We start from the raw sequence: 17,662 nt of genomic DNA on the forward strand, positions 1-17,662 counted from the left end.
GACATAATCCTTAAAATGAAGCGATGAAACTGAAGTTTTGCAGTGACTAATGGTACATACATCTATATTTAGTATTTTTTTAGCAATGCAATGATTTTTCTTTTTAAAAGAGAATAAACTCTGACTACTTTAAGAAAGCACACATGTGGCTGTTCATAAAAAAAGCAGTTGATACAACTATACTACTTATTTAGAGTAATTAGATCTGCTGAACTGGCTGTCCTGATAGGCTGTATAAAATTTTTTGATATGCTGGATAATTAGCAAATGATATTTTCTTGGGAGTTCTTTTAATAGAACAGTTAGTGCTGTTATAAGTATATGCTAAGACTTTGTGCATTTTACAGATATAAAAATGATTATACAGAAAGCTAAAAACATTAAGTGTTACATTTGGCAGATATAGGCTTTTGCAATGGCCTTGGCTTTCTTTCCTGTGAAGAGTGATCAATTAGTTAAGACTGATTTAATCATTTAGTCACTGATTTAAACATGACACTTAAGGCAGAGTGCCAAAGCACTCTAAGCTCAGTAGACTGGTCACTCTGGGTACTTTACAGCAGCTTTGTTTTTTTTGTTTGTAGACGACATTGAATGGATATTACTGCTCTTAGGTGTTTATCAACAATCCTGGAAACAGTACCTATGCAGAGCTCGTGTTTATATCCAGGACAACAGAGCAACAGGACCCCAGGGTTACTGCTCTCATCAGATGACATTCACATTTCGATGTGATGCGAATTGCTGGGAGCCCCCAGCAGCATGATGTTGGTCTTGTACCTGCTGTAAAAATGGCTCACTGGCCTCTCAAAACTCAATGATCAGCATCAGCTATTTTGTCCCCTGCTGCATAGCAGTTCAGGGAAGGCATGAGGGACAGTTCTGTACATTCAGGAGCCTGGAGCTCTGCTCTTCAGGTGGGGGTTGATCTCTGAGGAGACTCATTGTCTCTGCAGAGCAGTTCATTTAGCTGTGTCTTTCTGTCCCTGGTACTGTGGGTATTGCACCTAGAAGCTCCAAAGTTTACTCAGACATCTGACTGCGTGTACAGCTCTTGATTGCTTCTGTTTTCTGGCACTTCTGTCCATAGACTCAAGCAGATAAGATGTGCATAGGGCCTCTGCCCCTCTACCTTGGCAGCCAGGTCTGGCAGTTCTGCACAGCACGTGGCCTGAGCTGCACGTGTCTGGATGTTGGATGCTATAGTAGATGCTCGTGTCTGTATTAGGAAATCTTGTAAGTGGTTTCAGTACATCCCCAAGCCTTTGGTGCTTACACTGCTACTCTGATAAATATAGCGTGGAAAGAGTCAGAGGGAGACAGGGCAGTTGTTCTTGATTTATTTCTGATTTATTTATAAAGACTGATCTATTTCAGTCTTTTTTCTGCAACCCAAACTGCCTATAGCCCTTGCTCTGGTCAAACTGCATATGAGAAAACAGATCCTCCCAAATGAAAGCTCAGGCTTACTTTTCGTGAGAGTTAAATTCTGTCTGTGCTGCGTACATACAGTCAGTGTATACGAGCCAGCCCCAATTTCAGCTTCAGCAGCTGTGTTACTTACGGGGAAAAGCACAAGGGGCACGGTCAAGGTTACAGCCACCAGCACTGCCAAGCGAACAGACAGCAAGAGGGTGTCAAAGGTGTACACTTTGGTGTATGTATGAAGCAGCTCATCTTCAACTTCTCCTACAAAATGGAAACAGGAAGGCATTAAATCACTTAAGCAATATGCGTACATGCAAAAGAATCTTCACGCTGCAGCCAGGTAAGACTAGCTTTGGCCCAGCTGCTGTCATCAGATACGTGTTATGGGCTGGGCATGAAAGAGGAATTTTCCCAGCATGACTGGTACAAGTTCGTTGTTCAGGGATGATGAGGGTAATACAGCTTGGAGGTAATCCTTTTTACTCCATTTTCTCAAACGACTTTCTCAAAGTCATTAAGTGGATGTAGAAGCTGATATAAAAATAATTACTCTGATATTAAATTGGAAACAGGTCAGTGAACTGGGAATAGCTCCCTTCAACCTGCACGCAAGTGTCGCAGCTCTCAGAGAACCCTCTTGCTCCAGTGATAGGAAGCAGATTGTGCTGTGTCATTCACTTCTCTGCTATAACGGAGGAAGTAAAGAGGTAAAAAGGTGGTGTTTGAATAAAATGGTGTGCTAATACAGGGGCTATTCTGTTTACCTACCGGTTAGTGTAGCTCATCCATATTTTTTTTACACTAGAATGATTTGCACCTGTTTTTCAGCATAGGTGAAGCTGAATTAGTGGCGTCAGAGCCAGGGCGGGTAGCGCTTAATAGTGTCATGTAAAACTGTTGAACACTAGAGTATTTTTAGTACAGTCACTCTTGGCCTTTGCCAAGAGCCAAGTTTGCAGCAGCTTGTTCTCTGAGTTCACAAAACCAAGAGATAGATACACAATCAGACCCCCTAGCAGGTGCCTCCGAGTCTCTCATGGATGAGGAACTTATGGCCTGACAGCTGGATAGGTCCCACTGATTGTTCAGGAGTTTACACACTGCGTATCATGTTTGAATAACACTTACACCTGGATTCAGGCCCACAGAAAATACACGAACACTTGAGCCTCAATGCAATAGAACCATCTTGCCTGCTTTAAAGTAAGAAGGAATATTCCACAGTGAACAGGGCTTTGACCTACCATAGAAGGTAAGGTATCCAAAGAGGCCAGCCAGAAGATACATGATGAGCATGCCAGTGATGGAAATATTGGAGACATTCTGCATCCTCTTTCGGGAGCGACTGAAGCAGGAGACAAAGAGAGTAACAGTGCTGTTCTTATAAAGCCTTTACTTGTACAAGAAGTACTCTGAAGAGTCATAGCTCTGATGACATCCCCTCACTGGCTAGTAAGTTCACAGCAGTTATATTGGCTATACAGAGCTCTTTACTTGAAGCTTCTGAGCTCTGTGCAGAAAAACACAGACATATAAAAATGTGCTGAAACTCCATTTCTACTGTTTACTTAGTGACAACATGTAGATCTGCCACATTATTTTGTAAATCATTATTTATGTACAATCTCAAATGATGTATTTTAAATAAAAAACGGAGTAGCTAAAATCACAGGGCTGGTAATAGTAATTAACAAGAGCTTTCAGTCAGCTCCACATGAACAGGCCCTTGGATCTACATAGGGCTGTTCTGCAGGTTCAAGAACCTTCTGCAGGTCAAATCTTTTCTATAGAAATCCCTTGGTTAAAGGTTTAGTGTAAGAAAATCTTCAGCTTATAGGACCTGGAAGCACGTTCCCATCATCTGAGAATTTTTATTTCTTCTGAGATTAAACTTTCTGAAATAGGAGGTAATGCACATTGGCCTCCTTGAGTTTTGCAGCACAACCTCCTGTAAAGTGACTCTTGCTGTAGAAACAAATGCATTTTCTTAGCCCTTACCAACTGTTAACGCTGTGCTGATTTAAGCAAGCGTATTTGGTTTTTGATATTTGGTAAGCAAAACAGGCTGAGTGAAGAGCCTATGTAAGACATCCAAACCAATGACATTCCAAGAAACCTTAAGAGTAAGCAGCATCTGACCCCCACACAGAACTCATTAAGATACTATTAGAAATCAGAATTATCTCTTTCAATACAATCAAGTTCCCCAGTATATTTCACATAATTTGAAGGATTGCCCAGATCCCTCTTTTCCTAAGCAAGTATCGATCAATGCAGCTATCTGAACAGTTGTTCTCTGTCATCAATATACGACTATTAGGTGAAAGCAAAGCTGATATCTGCTTACTACAGAAAATAATAATCCATTAGCAAGTGGGTGTCTACACACCATCAGTCAAGTCAGAACACATAGTGATCTCTAGCTATGTTTAACTGGAAGTACGGGACAAAATTTAAGAACCTTACTCTTTGAGTTCACTGTATATTGGTAGCACCTCAGGGTGGCATACGAATGCAAATGCCAGGATGGGTATTGCATAGGCAGTCTGTAAAATAAAGCTCCCATTAGTAAGAATGGTCACTGCCTACCTCTGACTTTCGGCAGGCAGCAGTTTAACTGTGGTACGAATGTCTAGAGAAGAATTCTACAGGATCTCCCTTACCCGTGAGTTGAATACAAAGTATTTTGGCTGACACATGTCACTGTCGCTGTGTGCTTCGTATTCTACTCCACTTTTGGGGAAGGTGTCTTTTGGCTCCTCGAGGCCTGGCAAGTGCCCAGCTGTGTTGTCCATCATGAAATTCACACCAGAACTGAGAGATCCATTTGGTAACATGATCAGTTGCATTGGCACTGTGTTGTTGGTGGTGGTCCAGTTTTCAACCCCGTGGCCCAGGGTGGGGAGAGGACAGGGTATTTGGAATTTCTTGAAGATTACCTACAAAAGAGTAGGCGATGTCATTGGAATAGTATCATTGTAGATTAGATTACATTTACAACCAGGGTATGCCAATAGAAACATAAACAGGTCCACCACTTCTGCTTCTCCTGCCAGTATTTGTTGTTACGCTATCTCTCCTGTTGTCCTGCTTTATTTTCTATTCTCAGGGGTTGTTTTTCAGGCTAATCTTTTTTATTCTATCTTTGTTCGGCAATAAGCCTGTTGATTTGATTCACTTGCAGATGCTATTCTAACATCCACATTAAATTGTCATGACAAGTAATATAACAGCGTTGCACAGTTTACAGGCTCTGTATTTGCTTAGAGACAATACCCAGTCACTTACCGCACTGACAAAGAAAACCATACAGGTCAGCGAAAAACCACTCGTATAACCAAGATAACCTGTGCAGCAAGAAAAAACAAAACCAACATTTCAGCTACATATAAACTCACAATCCTAATAGAAATAAGAAATGAAGTTAAATGAGGCATTAAGCTTACCTAAGCTCTTTAGAAGGGAGAGGGGAAGAATAACTACAACCGTTACAAGTATGACGAGGTAGTTCCCATTTAGGTACCATTCTCTGAAGAGAGGTAATGAAAAATAACAATCATTGTCATTGATATCAAAGTGAAAGATTTTCATCTGAGGTTCAGGTTTGGCAAAGGTACATACCCGGAAGTCTCCTCAAGTTTCATAAATGCTCTAATCACTTCAGGAAGTTCATATTTAATAATAAAGAGATAGCTTGACATTGCTGAAAAAAACAAATAAACAGCATAAGGTAAAATGGTGTAGTTCCAACAAAAATAATTCATTCTAAACAAGACTAATGCTGCATGAAAAACATATTGTTTTGAGAAACAATTTTTTTTCTAAAATAGAGAAATTAGTTTTGTTCAGATAACAGGCTGACTAAATAGATGCTATATTCCCGATACTAAGCATGTCCTGATGACACCTAGAATTCAGTGTTAGAATACAACACAGTTTTTAGTGAATTAACAACTTGCTCAAATCACTGTTCTGATGAAATTCATACTCTTAACTTTCCCTTTTGCTTTTCTGTTGTTTTTCCAATGGATACTGTCCATCCATATTCTGTAGTAACTTTAAGAGTTGCTGCCTCTAAGTTCCTTCTATTTTCAGTTTCTTTCTTCCAATACTCTCTATATAAAAGAAATTCCAACTAACTGTCAAGATTCCTGATGGAAGAGTAGTCTTCTATACAACTCACTTAAATGTGCTGCCAGAAAGCATGCTTTTTTTCCCAGTTATTTTACGTTGGCCAGAGACAGATCTCTGCAGATCCATGGATCAGTCTAGACAAGAGGACTAGAGGAAGAGCTATTCCTCTCTCACAGGGAAGCACACTTGCTTTCTGAATCCAACCACATTTGATATCCAAGTTTGGGGACGGAAAGGAAGACTGTGGAATGGGATATTTTATGAATAAAATCAAAAAGTTTCTTGCAGTAAAGAGATGTAAGCCATCCCTGTCTGGGCAGGAAAGTTGCTCTAAAAGGGCAGCAATGATCCATTGATGGAGATTTGCAAAACATACCAAGTTCCAATGAGGCAAGGGCCAATCAGGCATTTAATTTATATTTCAACTATCTCTCCTTAAGTAATCTAGAAAAAATACAAACTTCCCTGAGCTTTCAGATGCAGTGTTCTCTGGTCTCCTATAAAGCTTCTTCCAGGGTAGTAAAAGGAAATAAGCATTATTGCATGAATGCGTAACCCTATCCCTACTACTTATATGGGTAAATAAACAGTCTCATGTTTTGGGAGGATGGAGGTTGTTGACAGATATTTCTCAGGAAATATCTTTGTGGCTGAATACTTTCAACAACTGCTCTTAAATACTCAATGTCACTGAGAGATCACAACCCAACTGTTATTTCAAGGAGCAAATTCAGCTGGAAAATGAACTACTGAAGAGCCTTTCTTTTATGTAGAAGTCAGAACCATGTGCTGTTCCTTTTAGACTGGGTTAATCTTTTCTAAGTTGAAGTAGATGATGTCTAATCTGAGCTGTACTCAATAAATAGAAATGGCCGACTCCTTGCAGACAGTTGACGAAGCCATTATAGCCATCATAGCCTCCAGTGGTCATGAAGAGGTCCCAGGCAACTAGTTTTCACCACACTGAAGCATCAGATAGCTGAAAGAAGGCAAGATGAATCCCTCCTGTCCTTCCTTATTAAAATACAGTGTATATTGTACCTGGCTCATTTCTGATGCCATTTAGCCGGAAAGAGTAGAGAAAGTCCTTGCGTTCTGTAGGAAAGCATCAGAAGTTAGAAAACTTTTACCACTTACCCCCAATGTTCTGCATCGTAACTGAAATGAAAACACTACACTTCCCAGGCCAGCCAAATGCCTTTTCTCCCAGTTTTTCGTATATTAGTGATCCTGAAAAAACAAAATAAAACAAAACTAAACACCCTAGCATGGGCCACTGCATTGGACACGTGATGAATTGCATTCCAAAGTCAAACATATGCATGCAGTAGAGATTCTTAGTCAGTCACAGCCTGATCCTCATACCTCCTTCTTTTGATATCTTCAGTAAGAGGTGGACCGAGTAGAGCGACAGTATTGCTACGCTTAGCAGCAAAACTCTGCAAGGCAAAGCAGAAATTAGAATCCTAAATAGGACATCAGAGACACTCAGGTGATTTGAATATTCCCTTGCTCATTCTCATGAAGGTCAATGAGTAAATAGAATCATAGAATGGCCTAGGCTGGAAGGGACCTCAGAGATCATTTTAATCCAGCCTCCGAGCTGCCAGGGACGCCACCTCTCGGCTAGATCAAATAGTTCTCATTGAGTTTCTGCTTTGGATTCCCAGTGCTAAACACAGAGATAACTGTCCACTGTAGCTTACTTGTGAGTGCAGTTGTACCTTACAGACTCCAACTGCCCCCCCAGCTTGTTTTCTTTCAACTAAATGACTATTTTGTGTTACTCCACAAGGACAGAATCTTACATCTTAACAAGACCCTAATACAGTAAACAGATTTCCATGCAAGAGTCAGGTCTTTGTCCCCTTACCTACTCATCGGCCTCTCATTTTATTCTCTCTCCTCACTGAGAGCTGTCAAAAACAACCCCAAACCATGATTGTGACAACTTCTTTGCCAGGTCCTGGCTAGCTGCTGCTTTGACTTCTGTCATATCATCATGAAGCTGCGGAATTTAGCTTGAGATATCTGCTTAGCAAAGTACATTAGAAATCTTGCATAATGCTAAAGCGTGGTGTGACACTCGAAAACTTGTTCCTAGAGCCCTTGCAGCATGCTCTTCCAGCTTAGTCTGCTTGAGGGTACTTGTGCCTGAATTCACTAATTCTGACTACTGCCATGTTCCTTCCACATATTTGCATCTTATGTGATTTCGGGTATCTGCCTCTTGTGGACTGCCGGTGAAAAATGTAGCTTTTTATGATGTTTTCAGGGCACAACACCATGGGTAGCATGTCTTATTACCATAACTGCCTTGTTATGAGATGGCACAAGTGCTGGTGCAGAAGGGGACACAGTGCTAACAGGACAGAGCCTTACTCTATGGCTGAGCAAGGAGGTCGTGCCCAGGTTTTCCGCTCCACTGAACAAGTGGTTTGGTATAGATATAGGAGAAGGTGACAGCCAAGATTGCAAAGGAGTTACAGTCTAAGAGGACACATACGCCCTGGGCCCAGGTGATGGCCATCAGACCATCACAATTTCCTCTGAAGTTTCTTTCTCCAAGAGAGACAGACAGTGCTGTAGACTTCATGTGTGCAAGGTCATCTCTCATACTGTGGGCTCATGCAATATGGTAAGGGGGCATTATGCCTGAGGTTGCAGTGTATTCTGCCAAGATGGCATCTTTCTTGATCAGGGGCACTTACGGAGCACATGGTCTCTGTGTCCTGACACATGAGGTGTGGTAAATCAAAGCTATCATAGTTGCGCTTGCTAAGTCATGCCAGCTTGCAGAAGTGATGCTGTGATGTGTGCTCCATTCCACTGCCAACCTCTTCCATGCAATGGAAGATGCAATGGGAACTTCTGGAAAGCTTCTGAGTTTTTAGGAGATCTTCTTTTGCCTTCACTGTCTTCCTTCATGAGAGCATTTAGGCAACATGAGAACAGTAAATTACAAAAATTTAGACAATGACACCAACATTGTCCCAATCAGAATTAATGTCTAGCAGTTTCCATTTAGTAGATGGGATTTTTCAGTCCTGCTAATGCTAATGTCATGATCTGTGAAAACAGAGGAACATCCAGCAAGTGAATGTATGCCATGGGGACATCAGTATCCCCTCACAGTTTTATACTTTTAAATAAAACTCCTTCCTCTACCAGAAGGGAGAACGTTCTCATGTAGAAAGCATGGAAGTAAGACAGAAAAGAAAATGAGCTGTGAGTGAAGTCTTCCTTTGCTTTTGCTGTTTAAGACTCCATAGGGTTGCTTTAGCATTACTCACTGCTTAAGCACTGCCAACAGAGCTAACGTCATTAGAATCATATCAGAACCTTTTAGCCACTTGTGTGAAAGAATAGAGCCTTTAAAATAAAGATATTACGATTTTCCCCCCTAGTGAAGCTAGATATATCACAGTTTTCCTTCTAGTGATAACTTATGGCAATACTAGTTAGTACATTCCTTAGAGGAAGTTGGAGAAAAAAGAAATCCTGTGTTTTTCAGACTTGAATGCAATCAATTTCAAAACCAGCTTCCATTTTTATATCTGCAAATACTATATCTAAACCATCTGTGTGCAGGTGCTAGAAAGTGCTTATCCAGGACAGCATTTGCATCTACAATTAATTTTTGGTTAAACATTCTACTGGCAAAATAGGAGATGTTCCTTAGCAACTGGAAGCTACATGTAGCATTTCAGATGCTGTTGCTGTCATAGTTACACTATCTCCAGAAGGAAGAAGCCACAAAAAGATAGCCATGCGAGCTGATTTAAACATTTATTAGATGTCAGTAATGTAAAACAGTGGCTTGTTATCATTCAGTACTGTTATGCTTTATTCTAGCCCCATCAGAGATTAACATTAAAGCTTCAGATAAAATTAAAATCAGTTACTAGAAAAGAAAGCCAATTTTTTTTTTTTTTTTAGTCTGCCTCATTTTACAAGCTTAGCCACAGAATAAAAAATTCCACATGGCTATATGCTACTGTCTATCAAAACCCATTTTGTACAGATACTGTATGTCACCCACATACCATTGTCGTCATCTGTGTTGATTGAGTACAAATAGACTTGAGGGAGTAACATTAAATCTGAATAAACCTGTGAATGCCTTTGCATTCAAAGCATGCTGCTATTTCTACATAGTGACTAGATAGTTGGGATGATGTAAATACATATTTTATGAGAGATTTTTTTCCCTTGTTGAATTCCCATACTGAACCAGCACAATTACTGCTGTTATTTTAAGACCACTATACTATTCGTCTCTGTATTTTTGACTGAATGGTTGTGTCCCTGATACAAAACAGGACTAAAACAAAAACCGAGAAGTTTTGTCAGCAGTGGACGGTTCCTTGCAGGGCGGCTAAAATGTTTTTGTTACAGATGATCTTACAAAACTTTTTCAGCTAACAAAACAAGCTTAACATACCTCTTTAACCACAAATACTTTAGCTCCAGCTCACTGCTTATATTTTATTTGCTTTTCTTTCTATGTACTTACATGAAAAGGATAATTCCCGTGTTGGCCATTGCATAGGAGAGCCCTAAGATGCCACTGCCCATAATGGCATTGCTGAGGTTGAATGAAGACATTCCAAAGGAAGTTCTGCCCCTGTGCTGTTGGAAGCAAGAACAGAAGATAACAATTAATTTAATTTTACTGAGCACAACAGCCCAATTACTCTCATTGGTGATTTTCCCTGTATTGCTCCCTTGATCCTTAGAGGCAGAACTTTGTCAAGGTTCCTGAGCCCACAGACACTTGGCACTATAAAGTGTCTCTTTTACCCCCAAAGCTAGCTGTGCTGGTAAGTGTTTGCCTCTTCTGATCATCTTGTCTCAGCAGGGAGGAGAGAAACAGGTGACTGAGGTGACATGGCCACAATTGGCTATATTGGCCAGCCTCTATAGAAATATATGCAACTGTCTGACAGATTTCCTAATTAGTGATTAAAAAATTCAGATGTGTTTTTAAAATTAGTCCAACTGATAATTGAATTTTTGTCCAATCAATATGTGCTTCTTTCTTTGGAGAACTGAAAGTGCTTCTGCAGGAGAAAAGAAGGAAGCACTCTGCGGTTGAGTCTGATGACAGAAGAGTCTCCAGCTCTAGGAGAAAGGGACAAAAAACAGGAGAAGGGAAATGGTGTATTAGAGTGTCACATCTGCCACCAAGTGAAAAAAAAAAAAGGGGTGGAATATGGCTCTTAATTTTAGCTTGCAACTGCAAATACTACTTTTTGGGTTTAGCTGAGCAATCCTAACAAAACTGTAGCATGATTGAGAAAATTAGATTTTCCTCTGCATCAAATTACTTAAAATTTTGAATAAAGTTAGATCTTCAGCAGAGAGGTACCTACACATACACCCCAGGAACTGGTGCTGTGCCTCTGTTTGCACATGCAGTTGTCTAAAGAGAAGGAGGTGTGCTGAGCATCTAATGTTCAGCACTGTAAAGCCAAACGTGATTGTCCTTTCCTTAAAGCAGTGCAGCTGGATGTGAATTCATTTACGCTGATGCTGGAAACAAACAAGTGTGCATGTACTAAGGACCAGCTCTACTTTGATACAGGAGCAACAAAGTTCCTGTGAGGTAAATCTGTTAGAAAAATGTGTACAGACCTACTTTGGCTGAACATCTTGATTGAGATGACATGGGTGTTGCTGAAGTTCAGGTAGGATATGAGGAATTTTTCTGATTACTGGTGAAGGAAAGTCCCGGTTTTACTTGTAAGACCACAGAAAGGGTTTGCTACACTAACTGATCGAAAATGTGTCTGTGCTTCCAAAGCCAAGATTATGCTGATCAAGCATTAGCTTTGTTTACTAAAACTTTTAGAAGAAGATTCAGGTCAATAAGATTTATTTTGTAATTACTTCTGAAAATGAATAAAACTTACGTATTCCTCTTTATATTCTTCCAATTTCTTTTTACCCAGATATCCATTTGTAAGGAACTTCTGACTTTCTGCATCATCACTGGCAAAAGGACTGAACGTAAAGAAAAATTAGAAAATACTAGATAAGTCCTATGACATTATGTTCAAGCAGTGCTTTTGGTTATTAGTGGAAACTTTCCTTTGACATTGCAATGAACATTTAAAAATTCTTCAGAAAAAAGCTTTTCTCCTGTAAGATTTTCATGTCCAACGGCATGTTTAATAGAACTTTGTTTTGCCTTCTAAGTTTTAAATCCACTAATCTTCAAATTATATCTAATTGCAGATGTTGGAAAATAAGAATTCCTCGCTGCCAGCAGTGCACTAAAGCTGAGCACGTACTTCACATCCTCGGAACAAAGCGCTTTGCAACTGCCCTGTTGGAGATATGTGCTGGGGGGTTTCAGCAAGCTGAGAGATTCAGGCTGGTGGTTGGTTCCGAGATGTCTTTCTCAAGGCCACCCGAGTGCTGGTGCTATAGTGGGTCCTACTGGAGATGTCTGAGGGTGGGCTGTCCCTGTTTGAGCCCTGAACTACTGCCCTCCATACCCTGCCCTGGAAAGCGTTCCTCCTCTCAGGTTGCATTGCACTGAGGAGGTATTGATTTACATGGGTACTATCTCACTGTAGGGTGGGAGATTGCCAAGTGGGTGCTCAGGGTTGGGATCCTGCAGAGGTCATGCCAGGCGGTGGCCAGCAAGGGAGACACCTGGGCTCTCTCAGCTGTGCTGGGCACGACATCATCTGGGCACAGAGCTGGGAGAGTTGGTGCTGTGGGAAAATGCTAGCTAAATGGTCACTAATTTCAATGAATTGCCTAGGAAATGTTTTGAGCCTCAAACACCATTAGTGAAGCTCAATTTTTGACTACTCCTTTTTTAGCTTTAATAGAACAACCTTCTCATCTAAATGCTTACCTCCTAATTGCAGCCTTCTCTGAATCAACCAGCTCCGTGTAGTTGTCTTCGAGGCTTTCCCCACTGTTGCTCTGATCATCGAGTTCGATGTTGACTTTCTGCAGCTCCATGCGATCCATTAGAGCGGTCAGTCACCGCTTTCCAGCACACACACTCGTTTCCTCAGGGTAAACAGCACCGCGGCGTCCACTTGTGGGTCCTCTCTACCATGTGGGGACCTGCCAGAACACTCTGTTCTGCAAACAAAACACAACAGAACTCATTAGAGTTTTCCTCAAATTAGATAAACCAGTCCAAATAATTTGGTTTCTGTTTGTTCTTTGTAATAGCATTAAGAAGGGAAACCGTTGCAGACTGGGAAAATTCTGGGTGAGCATAATGTCCCTTTATATGCCAGTACTTGGCTCTTCTGTCTCCCTTCAAATGGCGACGAGCACAGGGGCCAAAGGATGCACAGAGGATGTCCAGCATCTGGAAAAATTACAAAGCTAGCAGAAAACAATTTCTTGAACTGCTGCTTTTGAATTTCCAGGAGATGGTGATGCAGAAGTGCTTGCTGTTAGAAATGAAGGGAGTGTACCACAGTTTTTCCAGCCACTGCTCCAAAGCATACATGGTCTTAAGGGAAATGCTCAGTGTTTTGAGTCATTTGTTGTAAGATTAATGTTGTCAAAGATTTAAATGTTTTGAAGATTTGTATCTTTCCCTGGGATCTGACAGAGGTGAGCATCTCTGTATGATCACTTTGATAATTAGGATGTGCTATTCTAATATAGCAGTTTCTGGTTTTCAGTACATCTGTATTCTTACTTGTTCCACGAGTAGAAGCTCTTGTCTTACACAGGATTACTGCATGGGTACTAGACTGACTATCTTTATCCTTGTTAGAAAAATTCCTGCCTTTTAAAAGCCATTTGAGTAAACACTCTACTGTCTATTTCTGTATGGATGAAATGAAACTATATAAACCAAAATTAGAAAGAAGACTTCACCTCCAGGATTTCAACAGCTTAGTGTTATAGTCTTATCTGCAGATACACATCTGCATTCATTTGCTCATTCCCAGACTGGAGAGGAAAACATAGTGCAAGGAATGCTGTAGTTTTACACCACTTTTCCTGAAGATATTCCTTGATACATTTCATATTTCCATTCCACAGCTGAGGAGACAAAGGAACGCACCCCTGAAGGGAGCGAGCACAGAGCAGATAGCACATTTCTGGCACGCTGGGGGACAGAATTGCAGACTCCGGCACTCTACCTGCTACCTTGCAATCAGGCACACTGGCTGGATACATAATTTTTTTTCTAAAAAAAAAAAAAATCACATGCTAGATACAGCCTATCACTGGGTAATAACAAATGGAAAACACTGCAACAAATAATCACAGAATCATTATGGTTGGAAAGGACCTCCAAGGTCATCAAGTCCAACCTTTTTCCCAGCATTTCAATGTCTGGCTCTTTGTAACATTAAAACTGCAATTATTTAACAGCCTTTTTCCTGGGTTCTCATTTTTGGATACATAGGTCCTCACTGGATGACCAGACCTTCGCTGTCCTCTGCTCCTGATCATCACACACCTTTCTTTAGAACATCTGCAAACGTATTTGAAATGGCACAATGTTAAGAGTGCATGGGCTTCAAATGTAAACATAAACTTTAAATACTAATCCTGGAGGTTAAAACTGACCCCAGGCCTGAAATTAAAATCAGCTTCCTTGGTTCTTACTAAAGACATTCACCCAGACCAGACAGCTGAAAAGGAAAAGCAATATCACAGTGCATTAGAAATTTTCCTACCAGAGAGAGTGGCTGTGTTTACTCCTTCCTGCGGCCGTGCGGGGAGTGTGCACGAGGGGACGAGTGACTCGGGTACCAGGGCAGAGCTGCCGGCACTCGCATTCCAGTGGCCGGGGAGTTCTGCCCTCTTGGGATATGAATAACTCCAGGATACAAAAAAATAATAATAGTAAAAAAAAAAATAAATCAGCAGAGCCCTCCCAACTGTGGTTTCATTCACTGAACCGTCTTTAAACTCAGACGCTGCCCTATCTGAGAAACAAAGTCCTTCCAGTTCCTGCTGCTTATTTTTAATCTGTGGTGTAAAAGTCAGGCAGACAAATCTGACTGTGCTTAGACCTGTTCTGGAAAAGGGAAAAATCTCTGTGCGCACTGCCTAACACTTGTTGCAGAAACATCTTTACCAGAAGTGGCAGTCAAAAAAATATAGATCTTCAAAGAGTTGGGAAACAGCGGAAAAGTAAGCAAAAAAGTTGCCAGGAGTTAAGTTACACAGAGATTAGGCTGTGTAGAAAAGTCTGTGCAGCACTGCAAACACAATCTGGAAAGGGGAAAAAATTTGACTAGAAATACATGTTACAGCATAAGAATCATCTGGACATTGTTCTGTCAAATATTTACACAAGTAATCTGACTTATGAGCGTCATCTCAAGAGGCGGTGGGATTACTGCATAAAGCAGTGATTTTAAATATATATATTTTTTTAATAATCTGTGAATTCCTAAAAGCCTTCTGGTAAAAGTGCAAAGTCTCAGGTGTCAGAATTGAACCTGTTGAGAATCTGGATTCTTACAGTTGCCACTTTTCTAGAAAGCAGTTTGTAGAGTTCAAGGGATTGGCAAACCGTGAGCTGAAAATCATTGGCATAAATATGGGCATGATGAGACCCATGAAACAGGCTTGGTACTAGATTTGAATTCTGAAAACACTAAAAACTGTAATTACAATCAGTGACGCTTTTGAACTTGAGCAGAACTTGGTGGAGCTGGTCCTTAGTTGTTGGAAATCCATGTCTCCAGGTTCCTAATGCTGCAGGTACTGAAGGGTTTGGAAGGATGTCAAGGTACAAGTAGCACATGCTCCCCACGAGTAGTGTAGAAGAGGCAGACCTGTCACTCCTTCACTTGAGGAGGAAATGGGGTAGGCCTGCACCTCTCAGGTCACTACTTGACCTGTGAGATATTATTTAGAATTATAGAATGCTTTGGGATGCAAGTGACCTTTAAAGGTCATCTAGTCCAACCCCCTCCCCTTCAATGAGAAGGGCCATTTTTAACTGGATCAGGTTGCTTAAAGCCTGATCAAGTCGACCTTGAATGTTCAGAGGAATGGGGTATCTAACACCTCTCTGGGCAACCTGTAAAAGTGTTTCACAATACTCATTGCAAAAAATCTAAGAAAAATCTTGCTTATATATATCTCTATCTCTATTATCTATACCTCTCCCTCTCTCTCTCTCCCTTCTATCTATACCTATATCTAATCTGTATCTATATCTATAGCATCTATACCCTGATATTTAGAAAAAGAGGGACACATCAGCTGGCTCTGTTTAAAATGAAATGCTGGCTACAGCTGCACAGCTGTACCATGGCCAAGCCCACTGCCTGGGCTGGTAGACAGGTGCTCAGTTTTACCCCTGTAGGGGTTCATGCTAGCTCGGTGCTCCTGGGTGATGGCCAGGCACCCAGGCAATAATGGCGTGACTGAGCACAGCCACCAAGGTCGGGCACTCCTGGTCCTTGCCAGAGGCTTAGCACATGTTATTGGAGGAGAAACACCAAAGTTCATCTGCTTTAGCTTCCCTGAAAAGCTTTCTGCTTCAGAGGTCTGAATTTAGTGCTTAAACCCTGTTTTAGGCATCCAAACCCAACGTGGCTTGCCTGTCTTCCTTTCTCTACAGAGGAATTTTGAAAGTCTGAAATAGCCAAAAATCTCTCCACTTCTTTTTTCTACACTTTTGTTAAAAATTAAAAAGGAGCTCTACAGTGCTTCTTAAACTTGGCTTCAGTACGGTGATTGTTTTGCTGCCTCCTGTGGCATTTGGCCAAACAAAAGAGATTTTTCTTCAAGTATGGTGTCAAAATGAAAATATTGGTTGCAAAAAGAGATTTACCAATTATTAGAGGGAAGTTATTCATCCCTATAAACTGATTTTTCTCTTCAAATGTAGAATACCTTTCTGCATCATTTATTAAGGGAAGGTTTTCAGCAATGATTCAGAAAATGATGAAATTTTTGGCATTTGATTTCAAAAGATTATTGATTTCTGTCCAGTTTGCAGTTAGGACACTAAGAGAATGGACAATCATTGGGGAAATAATGCCAGGTGGCAGCTACAACTAGCATTTTAATGGGTTTTGCAGTATCAAGATTTTTAAACTTTGCCATAGCATCTGGTTTATTAGATTTTGCTATTTCTTCATCTTCATGACAATGACTTTATAATATTTTTTGCCAGATTTTTCATCTTCATGACAGTGACTTTACAATATTTTTGTCTGCATAGCTATTTCAGAATGAAATAAGTGTTGTCACTGTGAAATAAACAATTAAAATGCAAAGCTTGCTTTCACAAATTTGGTTTATTTACAGAAATGTTATACAAGTAAATCAAGAGCCTTGAAAAAAATTTTCAGAAGTTAGCCAAGGGCTGCAAAAGGAAGCAAGTATTCACATTTTAATTGCCCCAACAATTTTAAACAGTTTTGTTGCTTCTCTGACTGCTTAGGTTTTGATTTGCTGTACAACAACAATAAAAAAGACTAGATTTAATCTCTGAAGAAATACCAAAAATATTTGCCCACATAAATTATAATGTCTGTAAATCTTAAGGACCCCATCCTTCACATCATGCTCTTATTTACAAATTAATTAAATTTCCAATCCTCATTTTTAAAAACATGACCAGTGTCTAAAATATATTGATCAAACATTGTGAAGAAAAAAATTTCAGTTTTACCTTTAAGTCAGGCAGGTTCCCTTGCTCGCTTTCCAAGCAGGTTATGTCTTTCAGGAATTGCACCTGTAATGAAAAGTTTGCTCATGGACAACCTAGAGCAGTTGGGCAGTGATTTAAAGACAAATGGGAGTGTATCAGATGAACCAATCAACAGCTGCTACACCCCAACAACTCCCTTTGACAAACTTGCGTCAGCTCTTTTTAAAAAAAAAGGGAAAAAAGAGAAGAAAGGTAAATCAGTTTATTGGAGCACACTGAGGGCAAACATCTCAGTTACCAGAGCTATTTGCTCTCTGAGCTTAGCACTATTACAAAATGTGCATCTGCAGAATGATTCACCCAGGCTTGATCGTGCTTTCATTTGACAGTCTTGATTTTTGAAAGATGCGTGTGCATTAAACACAAAAGTAACAGGCCTGGAAAACAGGATCTGGGAGAAACAACTAAGGGCTACCACACTGC

The 17,662-nt window shown here is 40.4% G+C and overlaps 1 protein-coding gene across 1 annotated transcript in view; it reads right to left on the minus strand.

The window, feature by feature from the left end:
• Positions 1–12,552, minus strand: part of SLC38A4 (solute carrier family 38, member 4) — a 16,483-nt gene extending 3,931 nt beyond the window's left edge. The window contains exons 1-12 of the mRNA XM_009871220.1: positions 12,434–12,552; positions 11,478–11,568; positions 10,079–10,194; positions 6,928–7,001; positions 6,700–6,792; positions 5,050–5,131; positions 4,875–4,957; positions 4,717–4,775; positions 4,092–4,367; positions 3,895–3,974; positions 2,673–2,773; positions 1,565–1,689 (exon numbers count right to left, since the gene is read on the minus strand). Of these exons, the coding sequence (XP_009869522.1) occupies positions 1,565–1,689; positions 2,673–2,773; positions 3,895–3,974; positions 4,092–4,367; positions 4,717–4,775; positions 4,875–4,957; positions 5,050–5,131; positions 6,700–6,792; positions 6,928–7,001; positions 10,079–10,194; positions 11,478–11,568; positions 12,434–12,552 (1,299 nt within the window). The remainder of the gene's footprint in view (positions 1–1,564; positions 1,690–2,672; positions 2,774–3,894; positions 3,975–4,091; positions 4,368–4,716; positions 4,776–4,874; positions 4,958–5,049; positions 5,132–6,699; positions 6,793–6,927; positions 7,002–10,078; positions 10,195–11,477; positions 11,569–12,433) is intronic.
• Between the last annotated feature and the right edge of the window lie 5,110 nt (positions 12,553–17,662).

Source organism: Apaloderma vittatum, unplaced genomic scaffold (genome assembly GCF_000703405.1).
Source record: "Apaloderma vittatum isolate BGI_N311 unplaced genomic scaffold, ASM70340v1 scaffold4246, whole genome shotgun sequence".
Classification (NCBI taxonomy): Eukaryota; Metazoa; Chordata; class Aves; order Trogoniformes; family Trogonidae; genus Apaloderma; species Apaloderma vittatum.